The sequence below is a fragment of the Nomia melanderi genome, chromosome 14 (assembly GCF_051020985.1).
Source record: "Nomia melanderi isolate GNS246 chromosome 14, iyNomMela1, whole genome shotgun sequence".
Taxonomy (NCBI): Eukaryota; Metazoa; Arthropoda; class Insecta; order Hymenoptera; family Halictidae; genus Nomia; species Nomia melanderi.
The window spans coordinates 6,689,030-6,699,126 of NC_135012.1; the positions used below are offsets into that span (position 1 = coordinate 6,689,030).

At 48.4% G+C, this 10,097-nt stretch overlaps 1 protein-coding gene across 1 annotated transcript; it reads right to left on the bottom strand.

Annotated features, from left to right (window-relative positions):
• Positions 1–313: 313 nt before the first annotated feature.
• On the bottom strand, positions 314–6,049 carry LOC116433800 (U-scoloptoxin(01)-Er1a). Its single transcript, XM_031992299.2, has 5 exons — positions 5,872–6,049; positions 5,600–5,671; positions 3,237–3,359; positions 2,853–2,954; positions 314–2,771 (listed from the first exon to the last, which is right to left on the bottom strand). The coding sequence occupies exons 2-5, from the start codon at positions 5,669–5,671 to the stop codon at positions 2,694–2,696; spliced, it is 375 nt and encodes a 124-aa protein (XP_031848159.1). The 5' UTR covers positions 5,872–6,049; the 3' UTR covers positions 314–2,693.
• Positions 6,050–10,097: the final 4,048 nt, after the last annotated feature.

The following is a 10,097-nucleotide window of genomic DNA, read 5'->3' on the forward strand; positions in this document are numbered from 1 at the left end:
GCTTGGGATACCGAGGCAGGACAAAGTGTTAGATGTAAAACACGTCGGCTGGGGGCCGCAGTTCTTCATTAAACCTGTATTCTAACGATCTATGTAACTTGTGAGTGTACAATCGTGTTTTGCCTACTTGCCTTTGCTATTTTTCTCTGACATGTCCTTTCGCCACTTCTCTTTCTCTACGCAGTGAAATGAGCGAGTGGTAAATTGCATCCAGAAGGTCCTGGATATAAGAAAGTTTGCGACGCGCTAACAGCTAGCAAGTTTGAAACTAGGAATGGAAATGCATTAGATACGAGAATCACTTCCCAAAGCGTTAATTTCACAGTTAGTTTATTAATAATTAGAGGCGAAACAAGATATCAGTCATACACCTGACTGTCCCGATCGTTGCAGACAATGTGTCTTCAATCACCGAGACGAAGGGTGGATCCGTATCGACCGCGAAAGGTCTCGCGGCGCCTTCAGGGGATTCCACTGAGCGCGCGTCTTTTCAACTCGACCGAACCCATCCGGCGAATTCTCCGGGACCCGTTGAAAGTTTTCGAAAGATCGATCCAAGAAACGAAGTGAAAGTGGAACGCTCGCGACTCCGCCGACAAAGGACATCGACGAGGACAACAGTGACGAGACCCGCGACGGGCGCGCATCGCGCCTCAGGGATCCTATTAATCGATAAGAATCGCGAGCGCGCCTCTTCCTCTCTCCTCTCCGTGACTGTTAGGCGACGGCCAAGCATAGTCGTTTAGAAATAGGAAGTTCGGTTTCCCGTGACGCTTGCGCGACGATCCTTTCGTAACCGAACGGTGCTCGCGCTTTAAAAACTGATCGACTCTCGCTACGCGATCGGCTTTTCAATAAATTACATTCAGGGTCGCTGCCGTCGAGCGTATAGAGTCGTCGATACCGAATAAAGGCGTCGTAACGTGTCCCGTGACAGCGAACAACGCGATTGTTCTATTTCTAGACTGCTGTTCGAAGAAACCTCTATCAGCGAACCCTCTCAACCTCCGAGACCGAAACAACGAGCGTGCCCGTACGAGTTGCTTGGCACGCTCCATCAAAGTCGACTGCTTTCTCTAAGGACGACGGGTCCTTTCTGCCTGGAGGTCCAAAGGCGGTGCATCCAGTTCTTTTTCTTCCATTTTCCTTGCACGAATAAGGCCCGGCGATCGTGCTGCAGCTATCACTACGCTGGCAACCATAAAGAACATTCAAACGATCCCAACCGAATGATCGAGAGATCAATATGATTGTACGTTTTACACTTAAGAGCGTACGATCACGCAACCCCTAGTTGCTCCAAAGACTGTCGCCTCTTTTGCAAGCGATCGCGCGACACGCCTGTTGCTCTTTGAAAGGGGATCGCGAAGAATTCGAGGACGGGGCGTAGGATACGCCCGTGGTATTTTACAGCCGAGATCATCTCGGGGAGCGTCGCGTGGTTTTCACGCCCGCGGAATATTGACGAGTTACGTGTTTACCGAAGAGTCTCGTGTAAATATTAACGATCCTCTTCATCATCATTGGCGCGTGTTCGACTTAATAATAGACCGTGATGCCGAGGGAGATATCGCATGCGCGTCTTCGACATTTGATAATCGCGAATGTCTGCCGGCCAGAAGACGCGATCGATCGTTTTTATTCTTTTGTTTGTATTTCGATCGCGTCGCGGCCGCAACGGGACGTCATCGGCATAACGGCGCTGTTCGGTGACTTTGGCCTTGCGATCTGGAATGTGTCCCACACGCGGAAGCGATCGGTTTCGTAAGTGGGCGCGCCAAAATTTCTATTCGTTTACGTAACCAATGGAACGACGATCGACATTCCTCGCCTTAGACGGCTAACGGATGCGCGGGAGAGTCGCTGATCGGTCCATGCCGGAGATCCGTCGATTCTTTCGTGGAACGAGATGATCGTGGACGAACGAACAAAGGAGGACCGACCGGCGCTGAGACGCGCGTGGCGAAACGCTCCGCCGGAAAAACGTAGCATCGGAGCCGACCGTTCGAAAGGGAAAAGATCGGAAACGAATCGACTAGCGACAACCATTCACTTTCTATTGTCCAATCATGCCAAGAAATTGTCCGACGCGATTTCGACTTTTGCTCGCGATCGATCGGCGTCGGATCGAGTGCTCCGCTTCTTTTCCCTCGGTCTTACCGTTGGATCGCGAGGATCGTTGCTCTCTAGAGCGGCGAAAAAAGCCGGGATCGGATTAAACCGTGCGATCCGTTCACGGTGCATCAGTTGTTCCCTCGGATTCACACAGACACTGGGTATCGATGCATCGGTTGATTGTTTTATTGAATAGTCGGGTTTTGTTATAAGAGCTATTACGGATCGGTCTGTTGTGTCAAACTGTGCGGTAGAGAATTTTATGGGTATTCCTATGGATGAAACGTAGCATTGTGTGGTTGTGTTCGGCTGAAATTGTCTATCTACATGTCGAACAGCAGCTTCGGAACAGTCGGTTACCATCGCGTGGAATTTAGCGTCCGACAGTATTGCAGCGGCCTGTTCGCGCGCGCTCCCTCCGCCGGCAAGCTAGGAACTCAACAACTCGCTGGACGAATCCTCGATTCCTCGTTCGTTTCTTGGTTTCTTCTTTCGCATCCTGGCCCAACGTAGAGACTGTACGGAGACGTTGCATTCTTTGCCCGCGTTTTAATGGTTCACAGGTGCACCGGTGGTTGTTAGATCTTGTTGCCGTTCACGTCCCTGTACAGGTCGTCGTTGATGCCGTACAGTCTAGGCGAGTCGTTGCAATCGACCTGCGGTAAACGGAGAACGTTTTCAGCAGAGACCAGGAGAGTGCAACTAGACTAAGTGGAAAGGGTTCACCCGGCCTTTACCTTGAACCACCAATCACAGACACGAGCCGACTGGCTGAAAACGGTGCCGTTTGGACAAAGGAAGCTGAACATTCGTCCACTCGGCAAGCACCAGTGCCAGACCTGAGGAAATGTTCATAATCATTACGCAATTATTAAAATGATAGTTTGATTGAAGTATCTCGTTTGAATCTGATCAATTCGATTCAAAAGCAAAGCTTCCTTTTTTCTCTTTAATTGAAATTCAAATTATTTTGAATTGAATCTATCAATATTAATATGATAATTTGTTCAGCAGTAGACAGGGATTAAATTAATTTAAATGATTCATCCAGCAAACAACAATTCAATAAATCTTAAATATACTGATGTCCCAAGTTTGCGGATCAAATCCCCCCGATTTACCTGACATCTGGCTTCAGGGTCGGCATAGTAACCAGGTAACTTGCCTCCGCAGGTAAACGTGAGGCCGAAAGGTACGGTATCGTAGATCGGATAGTCCACACCAGGTGTGTAACCGTCCACTTGCTGGAACGTGCATTAACATTGATTCGCGATGCGCCCGCAAACGATTAGGATCTTAATTAACATTAATTATTTGGCGGCGAGCGCGCGGTTGCCGGTGATTTAAATTCAAACAAACACGAGTGTTGCGCGAGGAATTGCATCTCTCGGTTTCCGTCGGAACAAAGGCGGTCGCTCGCGAGATGCAATTAATGAGAGCACCGTTTGCACCGCGAGGATCCTCTGTCGAAAGAGCAGTACCTAGAGCATTTCGTCACGTATCGTCGTTCACAATGGAATGTGGACCGAGCGAGGATGCACAATCCGAATCGCGTATCCTTTCGTGCATCTGCGGTTCGTTAAAATTTCCTTCATAAGTTTTGCTTCTCTTCGACCTTCTCGCTTTGCACAATTCCCGCATGTATTCTCTAACAATTGCATTCCGCCAACGAAACGCGGGATCGTGAACAAACAAAATTGAAAGCGTGTGTTTTACCTCAACCGACGTGAATCTGGAATATTTTATACAGCTGATCGGTTATCTCGCTAGTTACACAAAACCTGCTGCTCGTTTGCAATTTTCAGGTACAATTTCATACGATAATGTAGGCACTCTACCTCCAGTTCCAAGAGAACGCAGACAGCAGCAGAATTTCGCGAAGCAAAGGTTAAACAAGCGAACTTTTCTACAGAGGTCGAGACCGCGATCGCATGATAAACAGATGCACTTCCGGCGCGATGCACAAAGGGTTCTAGGGTCGGCGAGGGGGGCCCTTCTCCTGGAACAGCGGGTTAATGATCCAAGCTACACGGGGGAACGCGTAGATCGCCGTGGCTCTACGAGGATCTATCCGCAGGATCTTTTTTCGCAATTGGCTATCGGCCGAGATGAGAGGAAAAAGAGGAGGCCGTTGCGACACATGAAACGCCGGATCGAGCCAGTCCAGTGCGTGCACGTGCCGATGTCTGACCGGAAGTCGGGTTACATTGTTCCCCGCAAGCGGATGCGCATCTCCGTGCCTTTGTATTCGATCTCCCGTCCAGCAGCGGTAGGCGTGAGCGCAGCCGCTCGCGCGCGCGCACAACCGCAAACCGCGACCTCCACCCTCCCAACGCGACCGGTGATTTCGACGCTCGGTTAAGAAGGCACGGCGATCGCACGTAACCCACCACGCGCGGGATTCGGCTAGGTCAGGGTTTCGGAGGGCTGCACTTTCTACCGTTCGTCTTAACAAAAAGGTACAACTGATAGAATTACTTCCTATCACTGTGAGATCACCTCTGGCGTAACACCGCTACAACGCTATTTTTAAATGGAACATTTGTATTTCGAAATTAAAAACTGAATTCTGTATCAAGGAGTTAAATATTAGAACAGAAGTGAAGTACGTGTAAATCTTTCGTTATTTAATTAATCTAATTGAAAGTTCGAAGACAATCAAGGCGGCGTTCGACCGCGAAGCGTTGAATCGAAATTTTCGAAACGCTCGCGGAAAAAATGTATCGAGACGATCGGAGGTAGATCGTTGCGGAGAAACCCCGCCGATTCGCGATAGCTTCCACCTGTCGATTTCGCCAGGGGATTAAGGAGAATTTCCAGACGCGCGTACCGTGAATGTTAACCGCGATTGCGATCGGCGGATTAATTAATTATTTCCATTTTTCTGGCCGCTGGCCAGCCGGCATTGAAAATTTGGCTCCCTTCTTTCGTTTCGACGTTCACGGTCATCGTTTCCGGTGAAAATGAACGCGCCGCGGACGGAATCGCGGACACCGGTATTGGCAACGTGCGCGTAGCTGGGAAGAATTAATTCGCGTTTCGCAACTATGGGATCGTTGGGCGTGCGCAACGTTTTCGCGGGTCTCCACTCCCGTCGCGTACGCTTGTTCGCCGTAATAATGGCGGGCCGGAAGACCGGGGAATTCCGTGGAGCGCTCGAACCAGTTTGTCTAACGAAACGTAAGTCGCGGGCGCGCGAGAAAGCACGTTCACGCAACGCGGGGGTTAATTAATGAATTACTTCACGCTGCCATCTGGAGAAGATGACGCGAGAAGATACCGTGCCAACTCTGTCATTGTTGCACGTGAGAAAACGCCGGCAATATAATAATTTCGGTGCTTTAATTCAACGCCGGTTTCGTAAAAGGCATTGTGCTCGTGAAATGATGCCCTGCCGGGTGTCGGGGATTGCGCAGCCCGGCGATTTTTTTCGGTTCAATTCTTTTCTCTTGTTGTCTTGGGTCGCGTGGTTCGATCTACTTACCGCCATCGCCTGGTACAACGAGACCGCGCCGTATGTTAGGACTACGCACAGAATTTGGTACCGCGAAATCATCTAAAAGAAAAAGGAAAAATAGAATTGACGATGTTATCCGTCTGAAGGAGTCTTTGACGAATGATTTGAGTATCTATTTAATCTTTCGAATGCGAGATCTACCATAGAAGGCAATTTTTGCTGGACAGTTTGAAACGGTCTTTTTGAAATTTTGCTTTGAACTTTGTACCGAGCGCAGGGATAAGGGACTCACTGCTCACCTTTGCGTAGAGTATCCAATCACCTTAATCCGCAGTATCCTTCCTCGTGGTGTTCATTTATCTCAGGTTGAATTCTAGTTGTTGAGTCGCGGGTCACAACGCACTGACCGGTCCTGGCTCGATGGACCTACAGTTGCACGAGTTCGGTCTCCACGGTGTTACCGGCAAATGTTTCTTTCTCGAAGGATGCTACCACGAAGTGGTGGTATATATATGGCTTTAGAGATCGAGCAAGACCAAGGGGGGGTTCTTGAGAGCCCCTCTTTACCGGGGCTCCCACACCGGACGAACGGAGAAAGAGAAGATCCCAGGGAGGTAGGGGAGGGATCCACTTCTGCGATGCCGCAGATTCTTCTCTTACGCAATCCCTTCGTGCTCTTACACCCGTGAAAACAGTCGTAACGATCGTACTTGAACCAGGGTTGCGACGTTTTCTATATACACCGCCGGGCGAAATCTATGGGACCCAGGGTTCACGATTGATCAACGGAGATTTATATCATTTTCCAACGGTATAATGAAACTTGCGTTGGTGCCAAGTATACAGCTACTCGGATCGTTTGCATTTTTGGTTATGTGACTTCGAACCTTTGTGGAACATGATTTTCTTCCTTCATTGATAACATCTACATCCTCTTGCGCAATGGAGCACCAATTACAGTATGAATTCATATTTTATTACAAAAGTCGGTGCCAGATTTTTAGCATACAGTGAATAGATCGTTGAACGTTATCATAACGAGATGAAGTAATAATGGATGGCGAAACAGGATTTATCGAAAATCTCAAATTTGTTCCTACAAGGTTTCTGAATTGCGCTGAACATCGCGATGACAAGGCTTCGCTACTTTCATCTTCCTGCAAGGTAAAGTCCTCGAGGAAGATTCGCCCGTGGACAGGGTGATAACAGGAAACGTGTCGGACAGCTCCGACCTACTAATCTCGTTATTTTTTCACCTGGGCCGCAAGGTGGACGTTGGCCGAGCGTTTACGCAACGTCTGTGCTTCTGGAACCGTGAAAACGATCGGCAAGGACCAAAGGGAGAATCCCGCCTGTCTCTTCGCCCGTTTCGAAACCGTTTCCTGCGCCGTTCGTCCCTCGCCGGCGCTGTTTGCCCGGCGAACCCGATATCTTTCGCAAAATTCGACTGCGATTACATCGATTAATTACACTTCTGTGTATGTTTTCCTCGAGGATGATGCCTGAGATTAGTTCACCGATCTCGTTGATCTGATATGCAACGCGTCTTCTCTTTTCTTTCTATTTTTTCGTGAGACTCTCCCGCCGGAGCGGAAACCGCTCGTCACAAGAGCCGAAACCGCTCAGCGTTACCCTGCAACGAATATCCAAGGTTGCTAAATTAACATACATTGTGCCTGTTCGTTTACACGGGCCCCGAGATATTGCGCGATGATTAACCGTCTCGATTGCCTTTTTATCGCGAAGACGATCGGAGCGAGCGTTCGACCAATTTTTGTGTTTTAAATTTCCAACGAGAGACCCGGCGCGATAAATCGACATCCTTGGATATGCAACGTTAACAGTCTCGAAGAAACGAATCTCCGCGCGGGATCGAACAGTTCATTTGCATCACGGCCGCCTGATCCATCTTCCACGCGGCAGACCGTCAATTTTCGAGGCGCGTTCAGTGCCAATTAGCCAAGAGTAATTGCTGACCGCGAATTTTTCCAAACGGACGTGCAAATACCACGGAATTAGGTTGCTGATTCTAGTCCAGCCTCTCTCGGTTCTACCGAGAATTAGATAACAATGTTCCGAGCGTTTTCGCGATGTCCTCTACGCGGTATTCTCGTTTGTATTCGCTTAACGCGACAAACAACGTTCCTTCAGAGATTCCATTCGATTCGGATGAGAAACCTGGGCGAGAAGGTAAGCAAGGGTGTTCTGAATTAAATTATCGTTAATTATATATCGGCACAATTACAAAATCCGTGTAACGTCCGTGGGAAGGCTCGCGTGCGGAGTCATCTTGATCCCGCGAAGAAAACGGCGACGCTGATGGAGTAGAAAAACTCTGTGTCTTCTTATTAAGAAACCTGCTATTAGGAATATTATGGTCGAGTTAGAAAGTCTTCCCCCCCCCCCCCCCCCACCTCCGTTCGCTGGTCCGATACAGGCTTCTAATAACCTTATCACACGGTGTATCCTAACGTCCCCGTTTCGAGTGTTACGGTGTAAAAGCGCGGCTGTTATTACGCGGTGCGCGTCAGCTCAGCGAAGAATAGGTCGCGCGCGTCCCGGCCTTCTCATCGTCTCCTGGTTTCGTCTGGTCGTTGTTTTTTTTCTCTTTTCTCTCCTTTCTTTTTCAGGAAGGCAATCCAAACGAGACCGTTCGTTTTAATGGACACCTTTCGTCACGACGACGTCGGTTACCTCTGCATCCCGAATCTTCACACGCTCCGCGATGTTCAGGCCGCTATAAGCTTTCGTAATTTCATAACGAGTCGACTTCCGAGGCATCTTTCCTGTCGCGATACAAAAGCGATACACGAAAGTCTTTCTCACGTTTCCACCGCTGTGCCGGCCGATTAAATATTTCATTACACCGTCTATGTACACGTTCACGCGTGTTCGTGCGCGCGTCCGCGGTGTCCGAATTCAATAATCCCGGGTTCAGCGGTCGGGATCATCCTCGACGATTGCGCCGCTGTGCCGGTCGCACGCGAACGCGCGACAAACTCTCCTAATTATATCTCCGCGCGATGATCAATCGATCTCCCCGGCGTCTCCCATAGGCTCTACCGCGTCCTTATCGATTCGCCTTCGCTTCCGTCGATCCCCCAATTACTTTAATTCATACCCTCGATTTTTATCCGCGCGCGTCTCACCGCGAAACGGCCGGCGCGCACACGATCAAACGTTATCTTCCGTTGCGTAATACCGTGATCCCGCATCGCACGGATTTTATTCTGTCCAGGGTTGCGTAAGCGATAGAGCATCAATTATATGGAATCCCGAGAAGCGCGACTCGTTTCGCCGTTCGGCGAACAGACCGACGCATGAATATGGACGAATATTGCTGCGATTGTCTTTCCCTCGGATCTTTCTCCCGTTCATGGTGTTACGGTTTATCATTGGCGAATCGTTCCAGGCGTCGAACTTCTTTGATTACTTTGTACCCCCTATTTTCACTGGCGTGTACTAAATAAATTTCAAAAGAGTTGCAAAGAAATAAGTTCAGTACAAAGTGAGTTGTCTCCAAAGAAACTTCTTTTTTTTCTTCTCTTCTTAAGGAAAGAAACTTTTTTTTTGGGAGTATTAATCCTTTAAGCTCGGAAGTTTTCTAGTAGAAATATTCAACCTTGCTTGATGTGATTCAGACGACATTTTTTGAAACCGACTTAATGAAAAATCGTACAAATATTTCTCTTATATTCAGTGTTCGAGTTTCGCGAAACCACCGTCCCGGTGGTGTCCCGTCGGCAATTTCGTCGGGTTTCTCCGTGTCATCGTTTCGGCGAACGGTGCACGCACAATCGCGCAAACCGCCGACTTTCGTAATCCCTCCCCGATCAAACAGAAGAATCGCCATTAGGTAATTACAAGGTTCACGATTGAGGGGTTCGGCATTAAGCAGTCGCGTGTCGCAATAGTTAGAAATTCGTGAGGAAACGGGTCTTGGGAAACACGATTTTCCACTGGTCCGCGACTTGCAGTCAATCGTCTCGAATCAGAAGAACAAACAAAAATTACAGCTCGAATACGTCCATTGACACGTAATTCCATCAACTATGACTTAGTTATTAACCAGTTAACTGGCGAGTGTATACCTCATCTTAAAGCTTGAAATGAAACTACATAAATCTTTCACCGATGAATACTTTATTTTTTCAGATAAAAATATAATTCTTCTTCATTTTGCTTTCATGTTCTATTAAAATATAACCTAGCTGCATTCGTCCTACATTCGATCAGTACACGTTTCATTCTTCGATTTTATTGCGCACGAAACGAGAGATTTACCAAACCAAATTCCACAGTTAACATGTCAACTCGAAAACTGAATCGATGAGCATTCTTTCATCAGTTGCGACCAATCTCGTCGATTCATGTTTATCGAAATCGACGGTAGAACCATTTGTGATTGCAAAAACTTGTTAGCTATTATCAACGCGCAACGCTTTGCACGTTTGGCGGTCTGATTTCATCGGGCGTTCGATTATCGAGCGCGATAGTCGCGCGTCGGATTGGCGACCCATCGGTA